The 19,619-nt window shown below is 41.9% G+C and overlaps 2 protein-coding genes across 4 annotated transcripts; both read left to right on the plus strand.

Annotated features, from left to right (window-relative positions):
- The first annotated feature begins 534 nt into the window (after window positions 1–534).
- On the plus strand, window positions 535–8,951 carry LOC135501614 (tetratricopeptide repeat protein 16-like). Of its 3 annotated transcripts, none has more exons than XM_064793814.1 (13): window positions 535–601; window positions 1,315–2,055; window positions 2,555–2,727; window positions 2,981–3,316; window positions 3,696–3,825; window positions 4,082–4,296; window positions 4,632–4,879; window positions 5,294–5,445; window positions 5,813–5,905; window positions 6,310–6,327; window positions 6,951–7,159; window positions 7,546–7,729; window positions 8,161–8,951. In XM_064793814.1, exons 2-13 carry the CDS (start codon window positions 1,378–1,380, stop codon window positions 8,362–8,364), a joined length of 2,640 nt encoding a protein of 879 aa, XP_064649884.1. In that variant the 5' UTR covers window positions 535–601; window positions 1,315–1,377; the 3' UTR covers window positions 8,365–8,951. The 3 variants fall into 3 exon arrangements, with proteins under 3 accessions (XP_064649884.1, XP_064649886.1, XP_064649885.1); XM_064793816.1 differs by having other exon boundaries at window positions 7,546–7,766; window positions 8,161–8,244; XM_064793815.1 differs by lacking the exon at window positions 6,310–6,327.
- Window positions 8,952–9,672: 721 nt separating this feature from the next.
- LOC135501743 (uncharacterized) lies at window positions 9,673–19,618 on the plus strand. Its single transcript, XM_064794016.1, has 19 exons — window positions 9,673–9,716; window positions 10,337–10,439; window positions 10,708–10,803; window positions 10,910–11,121; window positions 12,206–12,416; window positions 13,874–13,938; window positions 14,313–14,429; window positions 15,256–15,326; window positions 15,666–15,738; window positions 15,876–15,898; window positions 16,245–16,317; window positions 16,454–16,561; window positions 16,691–16,786; window positions 17,014–17,064; window positions 17,236–17,311; window positions 17,579–17,700; window positions 18,110–18,337; window positions 18,542–18,656; window positions 18,893–19,618. Exons 2-19 carry the CDS (start codon window positions 10,361–10,363, stop codon window positions 19,144–19,146), a joined length of 2,070 nt encoding a protein of 689 aa, XP_064650086.1. The 5' UTR covers window positions 9,673–9,716; window positions 10,337–10,360; the 3' UTR covers window positions 19,147–19,618.
- Window position 19,619: the final 1 nt, after the last annotated feature.

Here is a 19,619-nt window from a genome sequence, read left to right on the forward strand (position 1 = left end):
ATTGGACTTCGGTAGTTTTGCCTTGCAGCCCTCGGTGAAGAGATCAAATGATCGATGAGGGGTGCTCATGGTGGTATATGGCTTCATGGTATTCCCCCCCCCCCACACCCATTTATGATCGCGAATTTGGGGAAATCAACAAACAAATCACATGGCATCCTTCCTTCCTTGGACTATTGGATCCACCCTTGACAACTAATTTTAGCTGGACAGGAAGTTACCCTCCCTCCTTATCGCTCCAGGTTAGACTTTTCATCAATCGAAGAAAATCTGCTGCAGTGTTTTTTATCACATTCACAACCAATATTTCAAAGCCAATGGGCAAAATGGCTGATTCATTGCCAAGTTGTCAACTGGAGAGATGTCCAAAGGCAACCAAATGAAGTGATGGAGACCAAAATCTGTCTATTCTATTTGTCACAACCTACTCAATGTATTTGAAGACATTTGTTAGTTTTCATACGTGTTACTAGATGGCAGCACTTCAATTCTCGCACATGCGCGGCATGTACATCTTATAATTCTCCATGGTAATCCATCAACAACATGGCTGACTAGTCCAAAAAATATATTTTCAGGAAGACATGGAAGAAATAACGTGGTAAACACGATCGAATGCTAAAGTTCCTGTGTGAAAATGAAATGGCACTAACTAACCAGACTCGATGCTCATTTAAAACCACTTTGAAAAATGCAGAGAAATTCATTGAGTTGTAAAAATGAAGAGAATATTCCTAATGAAAATTTAGGCCAGTTACTGAGTTAGTAGGCCCCTATATGCTGTACTTACAGGGGGCCTGTTATATTTATTCTCGATTCCCAGCCCATTCTGACAGCTGACCTCTGACTTTCACTCCTCAATCATACAATGCATGTTATCACTCATGAGGCTGCATGGCATTCAGTGTTTGTGCATGCCATAAATAGAACGGATTGCAAAATGTCTCCTGTCCTGAGCCTATCTATCTGGAGGCTGCACACTCTGGTTTTTGCCAGGGGGGATTTGAGACAGTTTGCTTCTGGCGCCACACCCTAGCTGCATCAGGATAAGACGTTTAATCACCCCAGTGACAATGTTATTTCGCAAGTTGGCTAGGCAGTTCTTACTCCCTAGCTACTTCTCTGTGTGCCAGTGTTGTGTTTTTAGCAAAGCTGACTGCAGCATAAGGTTGTTTTAGCAATTCCACATGTGCAGTTTTGCAGGCTAGCTCAGCTTTGAATTAAATGGGGGCTAAAGTTCTCCTGGTTGCAGTATTTCATCCAATTCCAACTTTTCATGTCCAAATACCATGTGTTTGTTGTTTTTAATTTTAGGTAACAAAAAGAAGAACAATGACCTATCAACTGGAAGCTGGTTAAAAATAACCTTGATTGAAAATGGACACCAAGTCCAAGAAAAGTGGTGATGGAAAAAGGCCAGAAAGTGGGGCAAAGCGGAATAATAATGGTACATCACTGAACAACAGCAGCAAACATGGAAGCAGACAAGGACGCCCTGACAGTGGTGTGCGGCGAGCCAAAGGAAGTGGAACCTACAGCTCGTCTCCAAAAAATACTGATGGCAAAACATCACAGCTGGCAGACAGATCGTATTCAACGGTTTCTAACACAGATAACCCAACAGATGGAAGTAAAAAAAGTGACTTGTACACCCCAAGTACCAGCAGAACAAGCGACCATTTAGAGAGCCGGTCAACGAATGTTTACAGTGAGGAGTTTGCCACGGTCAGTGCACTCGAGAAGGAGTCTGGTGGCTCATTGCTTCTGGGTTTGCCAGCTGGGACTAATGACGCCGATGTAAATGTAAACCAGTTTTATCCAACGTTGGAGCCTAGACTTCGCGCAATGAGCGAAACCGACACAACTCGGGATTCCGAGTTTGGTCTGACTGAGGAGGAAAAACTGGAGAGGCGGATGAGTCGTGCTTCGAGTACAAATGAGAGAAAGCCTACGCCGGATTCTGCTGCAGTTGAAGCAAAGACTGTAACATTTGAATCAGGAGCTGAGGCACCTGAAACAGCTCAACTGGGCACTGACAAAGACAAGGAATCTCCGGTGAGGATGTATTTTAAATCAACATTTTTTGATTACCCTTGTTCAGTGTCTCTACCAGTACCAGGGGGTGGGGTAGGTAGGTACTGTTAAAGGTTCTGACAAAATGATATGCATGTATATTTAGAGAATAGAAGTCCATAACAAGCTTACAAGGTATATGGTAAAGTGGTACAATTATAGCCGTGGTAAAATGATACCCTCAGTGTACATTGATGTGTACTACCGACTATTCTCGACACTAGGGGCTATAGTTGTATTGGGGCTACAATTGTAGCACTTTACCTTATTATAAGCATAAGTCAGACATGTCTGGTATCCTCCTTGGGATTGCGTAGGACAATCTTGTGGTTGTGATTCTACAACTGCATGACATCATTTTACAGGAAATCCTTTAAGTATTGGAAAATTGGATTACAATCGGAACCTTATTTCATATGATACAGATATCAGTAACTTGTTTGCTTTTGCAGTTAAGATTTGAATTGTTCTCTTTTTTTAGGGTGAGACGTTCTCTACTGCAGTGGATGAAGAGGTCCTGGAGGCAGCCAAGGAGCGAATGAAGGCTGCTCAGGGTGAGAAACCGGGTGGCCTTTTCTTACCAGAGCAATGGTCACCTACGAAAGCCACTGTGCTGTCGGCAAAGGAAGTCATCAAGCTAAAAGCAAATGAACAGTAAGTTTTTAAGCCTTGGTTGCGAATAATTAAGTTCTTCTTCAGAACATTCAGATGATGACTCACACACTTTAAAGGAGAAGCTGTGCACTTAAGGAATTATTGGCAAGACTACGCTGTTGGAACTGTTAAAGTGCACGTTAACCTTTCTCGATGTATAAAATTCCAACTGAAATAGTTTGCACATGTAACCTTCCTGCATGAATCAACTTCAAACTGAGGAACTAATTCATCTGTCTATATTGTGTTTCAGCTATGAAAGAGGAATAAAACGGTTTTATGATGGAGATTTGGAAAAAGCAGTTCTTGCGTTGAACAAGGCGATCAACCTTCGCACAGATATGGCGGACTACTACATAAGTCGTGGTGAAGTGTATGTAGAACTTTGTGATTTTCAGTCAGCAATCTTGAACTATAAAAAAGCATGTTGCCTTGCTCCGACAAATGATGAACTCTATTCCAAGTTGGCATTCATTTATTTCTTCCAAGGACAGTGTCTGTTCGATCAAAAACTTTACCCAGAGGCCTTGGAGGCATTTTCAAAAGCAGCGGAGATGCGTCCAGAAGTTATGGGATATCACACAAGAAGGTAAGGATGTTTGAGCTACCGTTCGGGGGATGGGCTAAGCAAAGTGCCTCAGTCAACCCAGAGTATTCCTGGATATGGATTTATAATAAACATACTGCCCTTTATACTTCTCACAATGTTTACTTAGAAGACTGACTCAGGAAAAAATTCACCATGAAGAAGTAAGCAATGGAAAAAACATATCTTTCCTTATGCAGTGTCATGTGTGTGTTTTATCAAAGATAGCGATTTATTTTGAAGACTGTTCAGAGGGCTGTTGATTTTTCTGCATTGGTTTTGCATTCTACCTGTCCTCTGTAACCATTGACAAGATAATCATATTTAAAAGTGTACTTCATCAATACAAAAATTCCCGAAAAATTCTTGAATTATCTTTCAGTATTGCTTGCCTGGCAGCCCTTAACCGGCATGGGGAGTGTTTAGCGTTAGTCAACAAGCGCCTGGAGGAGGAGACTGACAATGCTGACCTCTTTGTGATGAGAGCAAGACTACATGAATTATTCCGCAATGTGAGTAACCTTACCGTGCAATAATGCACCATCCTTCAAAGTTGCATTGGAAAAAGAGAGAAGAAATCTCCATGAGGAATCTCATGGGAATTCTCATGGCAGATTGATTTGTTTGTTTAGTCTTTTGCTACCAAGGGCATCATCAGACTGAAGTGTAACTGCATCTAAAGCCTGAAGTGCTAACAGCTATTATGGCTACTCACTGAAAAAAGTAGTCTCAGTTCCAGAATTAACATTGCTACGTACTCTCTTTCAGAGCACATTATGCTCATATGACGTCAAAGATGCCCTCGCTATAGAACCAGCGCATCCCGAGGCCTTAAAACTCCTGCGGAGACTTGAAGAGAAAGCGTTGGAGAGCAAGAACCACGCTATGCAGCTTAGTGTGCTCGGCAAACACAAGGAGGCGCTGCAGAAAATATCCGTTGCCATAGAAACAGAGCCAGGGAACCCAGGATATCATGTATTCAGGTTTGTGTTTAACATTGTCTTTATGTCATTTTAGTACATTTTAATGTGGTCTGCTATTACGCCAAATAGTTGTGATAGTGTCGTTGTGTCATCTCCTTACTACGGATTTAGTCTGCTGGACCAATCCTCTTGGCATAACTAACTTTTTTTGCTTCCCAGTTCTGCCTGACTCCGTCCCTGTTCTGTTGTCACAGATGGATTTTGGAATATGGAGTCTTAGAGTTACTCGAATAGAAAAAGCTAGAAAGAGTTGTTAGAGTTACTCAAATAGAAAAAGCTAGAAAGAGTTGTGTTGTTCCTTATACTCGTGTTAACCTGTATATGAATTATTTCAGAGGGGCACTCCACAGAAGACTGGGTGATTTCAATGCAGCAATTGATGACTACCTCCTTGCCTTGGACAAGACTGACCACAATGAGGAGAGTCCAATCTACGTGGATGCCCAGCGTCAACTCCTGCTGACTTATAATGACTTTGCCGTGGAGTGCTTCAACAAGGGTTACTACGAGGAGGCGATTATCCTGTTGAATAAAGCAATTAAGGGCGAGAAGAGGGAGAAGGGGCTTTACATCAACAGAGGAGGTAGGTTCTGGTCACATCAGTCGAACAGAGAGTGACGTCACAACTTCAGTGGACAGGATATCACATGTAGATATAACTGCTCGTGCCATCCACTCCAGTACTCAAATCAAACAGTAAGTTCAATCCAACCCAACAATGCATACTCAGAATCTCCCAATATTCTTTCAAAAAAAAATCTCACCTGGCGATTTATTACCTGCTTGTTGGGACATCAACTCTTATATACTCTACATGTACATGCTAAGTAAGGGATTGAGGCTAAAATCAGTATGAATCATCTCGATGGGACATACTCAGCCTGAGTGGGTTCAGAACCGATATTAGAAAGAGTCTAGATTCCAAGTGAAAATTTTTGAGTCATTATCTTACTGAATAAACAAACTTGCCTGACATGAAAGACTTTGGAAATTGCAGACTGCTTTTACCGGCAAGAGGACCTTCATTTCGCCCTCGCAGATTATCACCAGGCTTTGGAGATTGATCCCATGGACAATGGAATCAGATCAAGGATATCTGTGGTCCATAACGAATTTGGCGTCGCCGAGTACCAGGACAAAGATTATAAGGTATGGTTGACACCCGGTTGTTGGAGTCGCAGAAGCATGGTTGTCAATGGTGAATGGTCTCTCCTGTTGCCAATAAGCCATAAAAAAGTTTTCTTGTCTCAACGTTGATTAAGATTGATAAGTTGAAGATTGGAGTAAAGGCAGCGCCCTGCAAATGATCAAGTTTTGTCACCTCAGCCAGCAAAGAAGCCATGACAACATGATGATTGTGATCGGAAAGCAGCTGCTGATTGATGAAATGGCAATCAGTCGGTCATTGGAAATTGCTCTTTTAGAAGACACTATGCTTAGACTTGGGATTTATTTGTCCCTGTCTTAAAAAAAGTCCAAAATTTCTCGTTAATGTGTTTGTGCTTGAATTCTTCAGGAAGCCGAGTCAAGATTTACCCTTGCCATTCAAAACAATCCAAAGATCGGGCATTATTATTTGTCCCGGGCTCGGACGAGATACATGCTTGAGGTAAGTATTTAAAATTTAAGTGATCACTCAACTGGAGATCTTGGTCAGCTTTGAAAAGTTTGATTACAGTATGACTCGGTAGGGGGGGGGGGGGCGTGACTTAATGACATGAAGTGACTCTTTTCAGACCATATCCATGAGTCAAAGATATAGTGTGCGCCTCAGAGAAGCGGTACATGTAGTCATTGTAGTCGAGGTGTTTTGCACCACTGCATATCTGTGCCTTATCAGTCATCATCATGTGCCTATAAACTTTTTTGCCTGCCGTGCCATTTTTTCATGAGGTATAGTGTTGCATGCCTCCAAAAAGGACAATGGCAAGGAATATTTTTTAAAGCAGTTTTAGAATGTTATACATTTTGGTATTCTGATGTCTTCAATTACATTATTGAAATGTTTTATAGGAGATGGGAGTGTTGAAAGTAGGTATGATGTACCGCGGTACTAAAGTGTAGTTTAGAATATTAGATAGTATTTCTACTTCCAGAATCCTTTAGTTATAACTTTGCGAATTTATCAAACTATTGCTTCATAATTAGACCTATGGAAATTTTTCCTTTGATGGTGGTTTTTGCTAAAACGATGTAGCTTCCTCCAAATTGTTTTGAAAGTCTTACCGTAATGAGGATTTTGTTGATTAAACACGCTGTAGGTGTAACTCTACTTCTATTTTATATTCCTCAATACTAGAGGGCAATAATGTAACCACAGTAACCCTTTAGAAATCTGGTTAGACTTACTAACACTGTAGTGATACCTAGGAGATGTACTAGTAGACCATGCCCTGATCTTTCATCCTCAGGGCTTCCGACAGTACCGAGACTCTGAAAAATCCAATGCATTTGTCCTTTTCAAACTCTTTTGCCTCGTATCTTAAAAGAATGTTATAGTAAATAAATTTGAGAAATGGAATGGTTGAGTTAGAGGGAATAAATGAGAACACGGTGGATCGGCAGCAAATTTGACTCTTGCGACTGGTTATATTTTCTAAAGATATTTTGACTCTTCTGGCTGATTGTCAGTTTCTATTCTTCCATGTTTTCAGAGCAGCAATGGTGCCCGCTCCGACATTCTGTTTGCGCTCCTCTTGGATCCCCACAGTGAGGAGCTGATGTCCCTTCTATCCAGGTTGTTCCCGGGGAAGAGTGTCAAGGACATCCTGGAGAGCCGGGCAGCCCAAGCAGCTCGACTGGCACTTTCAAATGTCACAGTGACTGCATCACCTATCAAGTTGAAGGCTCTACAGGAGGAGGGGTATGTGTGATTTGACTCTACTTTATGTTTTTTACAACATGTAAACTCCAATAATGATGTATAAAACATTGCTAAAATGGTCTATAGAAAAGCTTTTGATAAGCGTTGATTGATGGAAAGACTGTGTGTCATATCTGTTGCTGCCACTTGGCAGAATCTGTAAGTAAGCAAGGCAGCATTTGTTCATCACTTTACATTAAACAAACTCGCAAATTATCAGTTTTGCGAGCAGGTTGAGATCGGCTAAAAAAGGGCATGCCTGAGGTTCATAACAACAGTGATTCTCTTTGACATTGACATTCTGGGTTCCCTTTCTTTGCAGTTGGACTTTACTCGGAGGCAAATGTATGACTAACATTTCACAAAATTTACTCTTGTCTACACAGGTCAGATGAGGAAGGATCTGAGGTACAGTCGTCTTTTGGGGGGAAAAGTCAAGCTGCAACAGCATCAGCCTCTGCTCCCGAGCCAATCATCCCAATGTGGCAGCCAGATCGTGGCCTACCTGATTTCAAAGCGTGCTTGCAAGAATGGGAGTTCAATATAAAGGTTGCCAAGGAGAAAAAAGTAGTATGTTGTCACATCAGCATTTGGTTGTAAGGCCTATGTAGGAGGTCACTTTAATGGAAACCTATGTAGTTGGAGGTGGTTTGTTGATCTCGGTCTCCTCAGAAAGCCTCAAGAATTTTCTGTAACTGGTGACTGGTACTTAGGCAATTTGGAACTCTTGAGATAATGCCTGGCTGACAGGAGGATTGATAATTACAGAGTCCTGGGAAAGAGGGCAAATCATGGATGCGATCAGAAAATGTGTGCCAGTATTCTAGCAAACTGTTTGCACACCTGCAGTGACTTCGACACAGGAACTCTATATGCCCATGTAATTATCTCAGGTGCTGGCCTGCATTATCTCAATATACTCCCCTTTAAACTTCAACTTAATAAGGGCAATATGGCTCACTGAGAACTCATGGACTTCAATTTTCCGATTTGACTTTCAGGTAAGCACCAAAGTCAAGAAGCATTTCCATGAACGGAAACCCCTCAAGTATATTGGTGCACGGGTTCAGCCGATGCCACCTGCCGTACCCTATCAGCGACGGGGCAGCAAATTCACCAAGGAGGTCCTAGTTGCTGACCCATCTGCGGGAAAGAACAGCACAGGATGGAAACAATTTGGTCAAGGAATCGGCTTGCCCCATTAAGCCTCTGGAGTAATGGACTTTTTACCAAGTTGAAATCTTTGGGCTTTTTTTGATGAACTGATTCTGTGATATTTATATTGAGGTCCAGTATTTGATATATAAGTGTATCCAACAGTACTTTATGTTGGTCCCTAATGTGTCATGATAAAGCACCTGGTCTTTTGAGTTTTCTAGATACGATAATAAGGACAGGCTTGATGAAATTTTGGGAACTCGACAACTTTCAAATAAAAACTGATTGCAAAGGCAGCTTTTGCTATTCAAAGTGCTTTCTTGAAACCCGTGCATGGGATTTGGGTGATGATGTGGACTAAACTGACTTCTTGTCCTATAAAAAGTTAAGTGAGACTACAGCTTGATTCATTAATAAACAACTTTTTAAAGTGTGACCTTAACTTTGCCTTGAGGTTGTACTATTGTGGGATATGTTGAATTACTTTTTGTCCATAATAAATGCCGTCCACTTTGATATTTGTACAGATTTGAAAGTTTCTTGTCACTTGTTCTGATGACTATAATAATGATATTTGTACATTTGAAATATGTATCAAAATATTTTGGTATGAAATAAAGATATTGTTTTACTATTTAATCATTATTTTGTTCTACATCTCGGCTTGACATAGGTTAAATAAAACTCATCTTCTGTTCTATGGCCCATGAAAAATTAGGGAATCCAGTTACTTTGCTTCTTTGCTGGCAAAGAATTATTTGTGCATCCCCTCCCCGTCCCCAACCAAGACACAGTCGGGATATTGTCGTTACCTTGGCCTTTGTTGCCTCGCTGATGTCCGATGGTAGGAGGCAAGGCTGATCAAGGTTGATCGTATTTAAACTGCCCTGTGCGGCTTCATTTTCCACTTGCCGAGTGTAAGATCACTTATTAGTGCAGACCTTCACAAATGTCAGGGCTGACAATACATAAAGCTTGCCCATGGAATTCATGGTCCAAACGCTAACCTCCATCCAGTTTGCCAGCATTGAAAGGACTGGTTGTGATTTGGTCTTGTTGGGGGCAATCAGGGTACAATGAGTGTGCCCCATGGTGGTGTGTGGCATGGAAATGTCCGATTTGATTTATTTGCTGACATACAATCTAGCACACGCCCTTGAGCTTGTGACTCGAGTCTGTGACATTGACATTCTGTCAAAAACCGGAGGCTGTAAAATTGGGGGGGGGGGGGGGGGGGGGACGATCCGTAATTGCCTCGTCAGGGACAAGTATTCGGTCTCCGGCCCTTTGGGTGTGTACCGACACAAACAACATTCTCCCAACGGCCGATGAGGAATTAGTTCACAAAGGTTAATCAAAAATTAAAAAACAGAAAAACCGCATTGAAAATTTTGTTGAGGTAAAACTCCCACAAAAACCGCTTTTCTGGCCCTATTACCCTTTCCCTAGCCACGAAAATGTGTTGCATTAATAGGATAGTTTTGATAGGTTCCTTTCATCACACAATTAGGCTGATCATAAGTTTACTTCATGTATTTTATGCGATTTGGAAAATGGAGTCGGAGAAATCGCAAAACAATCGATTGAGGCGCCCTCTGCAATGTGCAAGTTGCATGCATTGTTCTTATATATGTTGTATGTTGTGTTCTATCTCAATGTTGTTAACAAATGCATTGTTTCAGCCAGAGGTGGATTATTCGACCAGACAACTTAGTTACTGGTCCTTGGCCTTGCCTTGGCAAGCGAAGGGAGGTGTCCCTTCGCCTCCTCTGCTCCGGTTCCCAATGTCAATGACTAATGTAGTAATGAGCTCAGAATGATGGCCCAATCTGAATCCCATGCCATGCCGTGCTTCTACCACCATGTAACGGCGAAAATCGCAGGAAAATACAGATCTTCCCTCGGCTCTCTCTAAATTTCTGGTGATTTCACCAAAAAACAACATTTGAATGAAAGTTAACCGTTTTTCTTTCAGTGCTTCATGTGAAATTAGACTGATATTTTAATTTTTCTCTCCAGCCCGAGCAGTGAATAAAGTCCAACATGGATCGGATGCCACTTAATCGGAGCACTATGATGGGCATGATGGGTAACCCTATGTCCTCAATGTTTGGTTCCTCGGGTATGTTGCTGTAGTGTTAGGTGTTTCAAGTCTTATTTGAATGATTTTAGACTGGACTGACGCAACAGTTTACTTCTTTCATGTCCAATAAAATTGTGGCACCGGCAGACCTACTTTGCTAAAATAATAACAAATAAAGACAGGTTGCACTCCACAGTGGCATTAGTGGTAGCTCCTTGATTGTCAAAATGCATCTAAGAAGTTGTTAATTCATGAATTCAAAAGATCAAAGTCTGTTTCTGAATACTTTGCATTGTTTCATCTCCAGGTGGGTCAAGTCAGCCGTTCTCCCTCATTGGTAATATGGACATGAATAATGTTGGAATGGGCAGCAGCAGCAGCAGTAGCATGGGCAGCAGCCAAGGTAAAGTAAAAAATTCTCTTTCATCATCAACTTCGAAATCAGTGCCTACACTCTCATTCAGTTCATGTATCATCAATTTCCATGTGTCTATTCCAATTAATTCCAGGTATGATGAGCAGCCTCCCAAGCGGTTTGATGGGAATGGGGATGTCGGGTATGAGCGTCATGGACCAGATGGCAAAAGAGGCTGAGATGCGTCGCATCCTTGAGTCTGATATAGAGATTGATCGCCGTGGAGGACGTCAGGACTATGGTAACTATGGTAACCGCCGTGACATGGACATGTATGACGATAGGATGTCGCCAAGGTCCAGATCGGTAAGTGACTCATATACAAAGTGATAGCATTGCTAGTTCAGGTAGCCATCTAAAAATTGTGATGTAGGCCCAACTTCATCACAGTTGGAGGGAATTTCTGATCTATTAAATTTTTCTAAAAGTTTTTGTTCCTTTTCATATTATGGCAGATTGTTATCAACCTTCAGAATTGAACAATGCTATTGCTGGTAAAACCTTAAGTTCCTTTCTGGATTGCTTTCTGAAGAGATCTTGAAGAAAATGTAGTATTTGAAATGATGTACTGTCTTGCATGTCTAACCAGTACTGTTACAGGCTCCATCATATGTGGCGTGGGCTTCACAGAAAGTCATCCAACCTAGTCTCACCCTTTTAACTCCTCTGTCACAAAAGTGCGGAGATAGTTCTATTCGGAGGCAAAGGTTTCCCATTCCACCCAATCCAAAGGAAGTGCTGTTAAACCCACGTCTTATTTGCCCTATTTCATCTGTCTCAAGCATTAGCTTTTCACATCTGATACCTGAAGTCAACAAAAAAGAAATTCACAGATGCCTTGTTGTACATTTTCATCATCTTAAAGTTGAAAAGACAACAGTATCATGCTCAATGTTGCAGGATGTCTTAGGGAATTCACGAACATACTTCACATGCGAGGTGTTTCAAAATAGCGAGGACTTTAACCTAACAGACTGTCTGTGTGAGGGAGCAGTTTTATTGGGAAGCGTTTCTTCAGCCCGTCATGCAATAAATATTTCTTCAAATCTATTGTCACAATTTACCTGTTTCTTTAATCATTTTTCTTCCGAAAGCAGGCGCAGGTTTGCAAGCATGAAGTTCTACTTTAGTTATATTCAGTTGAGCCAGCAGTCTTGGATGCTCAAGTTAATGCTCTAACCTTGTCTCTCTACAATTTTTATCAGCATTTCTCCCTTCTTGACAAGATTCTCAATATGTGAACCGTAGACCAACTTGCTATGTCTACTTCCAACTGGATTTGATTTAGCCAAGTCCTCACAATTCGACATATTGCATCCCCACATGTAATTGTTATGGCACTTATCACATGGCACTGCAGTTATTCAAAACTCTTTTCCATTTTCTCCAGAGTGGGCTGCTGCCTGCCCCAGAAATTCCACCTCTAATCAGCAACATGGGGCAGAGGCGTGATATGCGAGGAAACCGTGGCCGAGATAGGGATCGCGGCCGCATGGACCAGCGGGATATGCGTGACCGTCGTGACGCCCAGCGTAGGGAAGAATGGCGTCGCAATGAACCAAGCGGTAATAGAAATTCCTCAAGATCAAACCGCAGCGAAGGTATTACATTCTCCAATTCCTTGTTTCTTGCAGCTGGGATTAGCTGACACCGGCTATATGTCAGTTACGCCTTCTCTTTCTTTGAAGGGGCTATAATTCTGTCGTCGCGTCTGCGAGTTCACCAATCCTCTACAGCTGATGTGTACCAAAGGATGAATCATTAGCCAGGAACCTGCCTGCTCACACTGCAAACCCTACCACACCTCTTATGAGAAGTATTGCTCTCCCCTTGCTATCCTTTTCAAAAAAGAATCTAGAACAGAAAATGGTATAGTCCTTTTAAACGTATGCATCACATTTCAAGCGGATTGCGTTGTCTCTTATAGAAGCATCAGTCTTCTCAAATACTTCAATGACCTGTCGTGGTTGCAAGCCTTCACCAGATCTCCTCATGAGCGGTGGCGGATGATAGCTACTGATTGTGACCAGTTCACTTCCCGCTGGCTCTGCTTGTCAATACACTGTAAGACTCGGACTGCAGCTTTTATGACATTGAAGAATTGTATTTTTCTGGCATGGATACATAGGATTGGATTCCGTTCTTAATCCACACTTTGGTGAGATGTGACTGTCCTCGTTTAGTCGCAGCTTTTCATGTGCAATTTTTGTGTTGTACATGGTAGGAAGCAACATAATGAAAGCACAAAACCTATCAGATGTTTTCTTTTCATACCTACAACATGGACATCAATGTTTATGGATGGATTTTCATTGGCGGAAACAAGAACTTCGGATCTACATGTCTGTGCCCTAGTTGCTCCACAGACCATCGCAGAGTTACATTTTTTTCTCCCTTTTTCATCACCTCATTTCATACAACTTGATCCTCTTGATGGATAACCACTAATCCAATCTTTTTCTTGGACATGCGGTCCCAATAGCACTTACAATGTAACAGTAGATATTAGAACCATTCGAGCTTGGTGGTGTTGTCATTCATGACCCCAGTCCGTGGCACCAGCAGAATTCCCTGACAAACAAACCAATTTCAAGCATGAAGCATATGCCACCTACTTTCTCTGTAAGATATGCCACGTTTTGATCAAGTTCCACCTCGGTGATCAACGTGTTTTTCTGACGATTTTAGCCGCCATCACAATTCACATAAAAGTCTCAGCTTCGAAAAGTTCACTCTTAGCTTTACTTACAAATCGTTATCGGAGAAAAGTTGTTGGTGATCTTCTGTGCAGCTAACTTTGTCTGACTTTACTTCATAGATATGTCATCATCTGTTTCTATGACATAGTTTTGGCATTTGGTTGTTCAGTTCGTCTGCCTATTTCTGATAAGGGAACTTCTGAATCTATCTTGGATAACTCTCATCCAAAGTATTGATTTCTCAGACTGCCTTTGTTTTTTTCACAGACTTTCCAACTCTTCTTTCAAGCTGGCCGTAGGTTTTGTTTTCGTGACTCTATTAGCTGTATGTTTCATCATTATTTGGATATTTTATCTAGGTCGTCGAGATAGTCGTGACAACCGTGGACGCTCTGATTCAAGCAGGGGGACCGGAAATAGCGACGTAAGTGAACTTGTAAAATAACTTGTGCAGTATTTACCACTCTCTTCCCATCCAAGGTCCAATGATTGATGTCGGTTTCAAGAATCCAAACATGTTCATCGCCCTCGTCATGGAAAGCTTTGAGATTGTGCCGTTTGTGTCAGAAATTTAAAAAACAAATTCAAGTCAAAAGGAAATAATTCCACGAACTATGGTTTAACCACCTTTGATATGTGTGACTCTTTGGGAAAGATGGCCAAAAGCTCTAAATAACATGCAATGTCACCTTTGATTTGACTGAATTAAGGAATTTTCTGCGAATGAATGATGTGAGGTTGAAGCAGTCAAGTTCCATAGAGTATGTCCTGTTTCATAATAATCTCCTCATCTTGCAGAGGTCCAACCGTACGAGCAGCAGTCCTGGCAGCAGCAGGAAGCGCCACTCTGAAGATGAGGCCAATAAAGATGGGGCAAAGACTGCCAAGAAGGAGGAGGGGGATGCCCCACCAGACGTATGTGTTGGTAGAATATGTTTATTATTTGCACAGCTGCCTACTGCTACACTTTAGGGGTAGTTGCTACTCATTGCCAGGCCTGTTTAGGCCATTTTATGCCTTCCTTAGGTTGTTATACCCTCTTACTCAAGGGAAATATTTTAAAGTCGTGCTAAAATCATCAGAAAAACTCAACTACTACACTTGTGAGCTTGGGTATATATTTCTACTGTGACTGAACGGACCGTGTGTTAGTTTGCTGCAATCTACTGCGCTTTAACCATTGCATGGCTAGTTTCTCCAGTGGTCATGATAATGATTGCAAGAGTAAACAATGCAGATCATTTCAACCCTCGCTCAGTTCAAGGTTACTGTCGAGTGCAATATGTCTGCAACAATAATCTGTTTTTCAGGAAAAAAAAATGCTTAGAAAACCTTGTGCATCTGTTTAGCGAGGTCTATATTTGTCTTTTTTGTTGCGACTGGCGCTTATGCCAGTGTACCGGTAAGCATCCCATCCAAACAGACAGCAGTTTGCGCTGGCCTCCTCGTCCTGGCTGAAAACAAGAGGTACCAGGCCAATGAACTATGGTCTGTAACCGTATTGGCATTCAAAAGCCTCTTCCCACCTTGGAGGAGGATACTCGCTAGAGAATAACCAATGCCAGTGCAGAGCGAATGCTTAAAGCCAGTGAAGGGCTGAAGAAGAAGATGAAGAAGGTTGACCATTGTGAGACATGCTTCCCAGTGATGAAAAGTCAATCTTGGAACCAGCCGTTCATTTCAATCAGTGTTACCTACACTCAGGGGCCTGACGCGATCTCCTCATTTCATTATTTTCCAGTCAAAGACAGAAGGTGAAGGTGATGGCGACAAGGCCGAGAAGGAAGCAACATCAACTGAAGACAAGAATGCGTAAGTACCTTGGCAGAAGATTTCACAGAAGAACTCCCATTGACTTGATTCATGCGACAAAGTACCACTGGTGTTCTGCTTCAGCATCATGGAATCGGGCCTACAATGTAGTTGGGTCGTGTGTCCCGCAGAAGCGGGGGCCAAGAAAACAAACCTACTATGCGCAACTTGCAGCAGTTTCTTGATTGCCTCTGAATTACAGGAGACTGATCCAGTTGAATAATGAAGCAGTAGTGTGCTGTCAAGAATGTAGCCATACATATTCTTGTATTATCCTGAAATATCTCGCCTCTTAGCAGGTGTGTTGTACTTCTATTGAAGTCCTGTCTCCCTTTGCAGGAATCATTGTCTGACATGTGATGTGACCTTTGAAGGAACGTTCCTCGAACATCGTGATGGACCAGAGCATAAGGTAAGAACAAGCATCACAAAGGATGAGGTCAAGGTTCCTTTTCAGGACTATTGACTAACCTTCTATCAATTCTGACAAAGTTTTCAGGAATTCTCACTTCATGCAGTAATTCTGATTTTCTCCATTTCTTGTTTCAGGGCAAGGTTAATCATGATTCCAAGTAAGTGTTGTTACATCTTTAAATATTTTAACTCATCAGGCCCTGTGTGGCAAAATGTTCATCAAATACAAGTGAGCAACAGTGTTTTATCAAAGGGCATTGCTTGTACTGAAGTGGTCAATACAAATGTCGCCCTAAATAAAGAGGGTTTACTTGTAATTTCAGTTAGTTCCCTACAGTTCTACTTGAGAAAGTGGTTTGAATTGGTATGGGGTTCGAATGGATGTTTCTCTGTTCATTTGAAATGTAAATATCCTATTCTAATTTAGGCACTCCATTTAGGCTAGATTTTCGCACACTGATATGTTTGCTGTTTGATACCAAGGCTTCCGTGTTCCTTTTCCAGGAATTTCTGCCGCACCTGTGAGGTGAACTTTGAGGGTCAGTTCTTGAACCATCGCCTGTCCAATAGGCACAAGGTAAGAGCATTTACCAAAAACAGTAACTTTCAATTTATTTATCTATTATTGTACTATTCTGTATCTCCAAATGTGCCAAATCTTTTCCATCCCATCCATAATAATAACAACAATTTTTCTCTCAAATGTCTTTTAGGAACTGATGGCGATTTTCCTGTCGCAAGGATGTGCTGTGTGCGGTGTCAGCAGCTTCACCCATTACATGAAGTGGAAGGACCACATGAACACCATCAACCACAAACGGGTAAGATCACTTCATAAATTGTCTTTGCTTCAGGGCGAGGGAACTTGTTGATTGTGTCAAGTTTTCGTTTCTTTCTAACTTAACAATCAGATGAACTCAATTTGAGAATGTCTTATTCTTGTTTTTCAGCTGGAAAAACGCGCCCTAGCAGCCCGGAGGATCTCAGAAATTGAGGATAAGATGGAAACGATTGAAGCCTTGTCGCAGTCAGCAGGCGTTTCTGAAGTATGTCTTGAAAAACCTTTTATTACAAGGCTTTGTTCAAATGACCTGAAATCGCCTCAAGACCAATTAGTTTTGAACAAAATAACTGCCCGTATTCAGAAACCGGAGTATGCGCATCCAAATACGTGCTCACTGGCTGTACTCGTTTGCTCGTTGTGCCCCTGGGCGAATATTTGCGAGATCAGCGCAGCGCCAATACGTGTAAAAGCTATTAAACTTTTTTCCAGGCTGGAAGTGGAGAGGAAGATGCTGCTTCTGATAACATGGATAAGGATGGGGTACGTATGATTGCAAATTGATGCTGTAGTGTGATGCTTCAAAGCATCTGTTTTATGATCTGCTGATCTCAGCGTGACCCATTTAGATCAATTTTTGGCCGGATGTTTGGTTTTTCCTGAATGGAAAATCTTTATTGTTTTGCCTGTTTCAAACTTTAAGTTTCGTTTCAGTTCAAACAGCCCAAGTCACCTGGCATGAAAGACACTGGCGGTGAGGTTGATAAACCGAGTTCAGAAGTTGCCATCGGTGAGTGACAAGTTTTTACCGTTTGTGATGTACCTTGATATGAAGCTTCCACTAGGGTCCTTAAGTTTGCTCTGGTCTATGGCTGCTTCCCCCCCGAGCCAACTCCAATCTGAGCCCCATCTCTTGAATTTTCACACAGGCCTATAGCTGATAAAGCTGGCTATGTAAATTCTCAGCAGTGTGTCCTACAACTGGGAGCTTCAAAGTTGTGATAATGTATAACTATTTCCTTTCATAAAATTTGTTCAAATACTGTTTTTACTTCAGGACAAGAGTTCGTTGTGCAGGTGACTGGCTATTTCTGTAAACTGTGCCACAAGTTTTACACGAATGAGACAGCTGCTAAGATGACCCATTGCCAGACACAGTCCCACTATGTCAAACTTCAGGTGAGTATTTTAACCCTTTTGTGCACAACTTCTCAAACTAAAGTTACCTTTTTGTCACAGTGTCCGTCGTCTGTCATATCCTGTTTCAAAAACAGTGGCACGTTTCTCAACCGCTAGAGCTATGAACTTGAAACTTTGTACCTAGGACCCCTCGGTCAGGTGACCTCTGACAATGAATTTTGATCCAATCTGATTTTTCACTTTGCCACCAGGGGCCAAAAGTGAAAATCTAAAAGGTGTTATATCACATGTCTGGCTGAATAGCATCCACCTGCAGGTATAGAATATAGACGCAGATCACAGCCTTCGGGAGTGACTGTCTAAAAGAGGAAACTTGAGAAAAAACCGTGGACTACACCATTATTGTTCGTTTATTTTTGTTGAATTTTCAACCATTTTTACATTGCAGAAATACATCTCTTCTAAGTTGAAGCCTGCCCTACCTGCAGCTGCGAAGCCAGCAGCAAAGTCCACAACCCCGGGTGCAAAGCCCTCGACCCCAGCGGCCAAGTCTGGCGGCCCCGCTAAAAAACCAAACAAAAGAGGACAGAAGAAGAAGGAGGAGGAGACGAAGTCTGATGTGGCTGATGAAGTGAAGGAGGCTGAAGAGGTCAAGGAGACTGATGAGAAGAAAGAGGTATAATGGAATTATCACTCTGCTAGTTCAATCTAGTTACTCTAGCGTGTTAAATTGGGAGTATAAAAGGAGCTGGGGGTGAAATTTGTGTTCAACATGTGAAAAAACTACTCAGTTGCTTACTCACAATCATTTTGAGAGTGTTGTGATGTCACTGCTGTACTTGCTCAGTACCGTGTTTTGACATGTGGCCTTATTTTTCAGGAGGAGACAGAGAAGACTGAAGCAAGTACAATTGAAGTTAAAAATGAAGTTGAAGCTAAAGTCGAAGGAGATGTGAATGTGAAGACTGAGGAAGTCATGTCGCAAGATGATACAGGTAAAGCATGATTTCTATGGCTAATGGTCTTTTTGAGGTAACACAACTTTTCCGCTGCAACTCAAGGTGACTTACTGTGTGGTTTTGGGGTCTTGGGGTTTTTAAAGTTAAAAAGGGGGCTTCCCGGTACTACTGTTTGCTGGCAGTTCAGCGTCATTTGTTTTTGCAAGGTACTGCATGGGGGCAGGCAGTCAAAGGGTAAATTGATGATACATGTTGACTTTTGTTGTTTACAGCTATCGCAGACAATGAGGCACCCGCTATTGATGATACTGGGGCTGAAGCCAAGGACGAGGAAGCAGAAGATGTGGATGGTGAGGAACCCATGGAAACCTCTGTAAACAGGGATCCTGCCGCTGATGACAATGATGAGGATGCAGAGGCACTGGAGGAGGATGGGGATGACGCTACCGATTTGTCTCCTACAGCTTCAAAAAAGGCGCCCAAGAGGAAGCAGGTCTCCAAGAGGGGTCGTAAGGTCAAGAAGTAGCCCAAGCCGGCATGAAACTGGTAGCATTTGTTGCCTGGTCACTAGTGAATGGATATGACCCAATAAGGGGTCACCTGTAACTTTCGCTAATTTGATCATCTTGGGTTGTTCACCATTGTGACCTAAACATGTTGGCCTACTTTATTTCAATGGTACCTTGTACTGAATGAAAGCTTGGTGTCAATTTAAAAAAGATATGTGTTCTCTAGATAGCTTACAGTATGTGATGTTACTGTAGACGTAAGCTGTGGATTTTGAAGTGTAGCTATATCATGTTCAATATGTCCCTACCAGTTGAGGTTCCTGTTACTTATGATATTAACTTGGAAGGAATCAGTTGCTCACATATATGCTTTGTCTGTTGCTACCTGATATCCTTGATGTTGATTGATAAAAGGCTTGAAATGCACCTATGGTATCCTGTTCTATGTCAGCTGCTATGACTTATCATGTTACAATGTAACACCATGTGA

The sequence above is a fragment of the Lineus longissimus genome, chromosome 17 (assembly GCF_910592395.1).
Source record: "Lineus longissimus chromosome 17, tnLinLong1.2, whole genome shotgun sequence".
Taxonomy (NCBI): Eukaryota; Metazoa; Nemertea; class Pilidiophora; order Heteronemertea; family Lineidae; genus Lineus; species Lineus longissimus.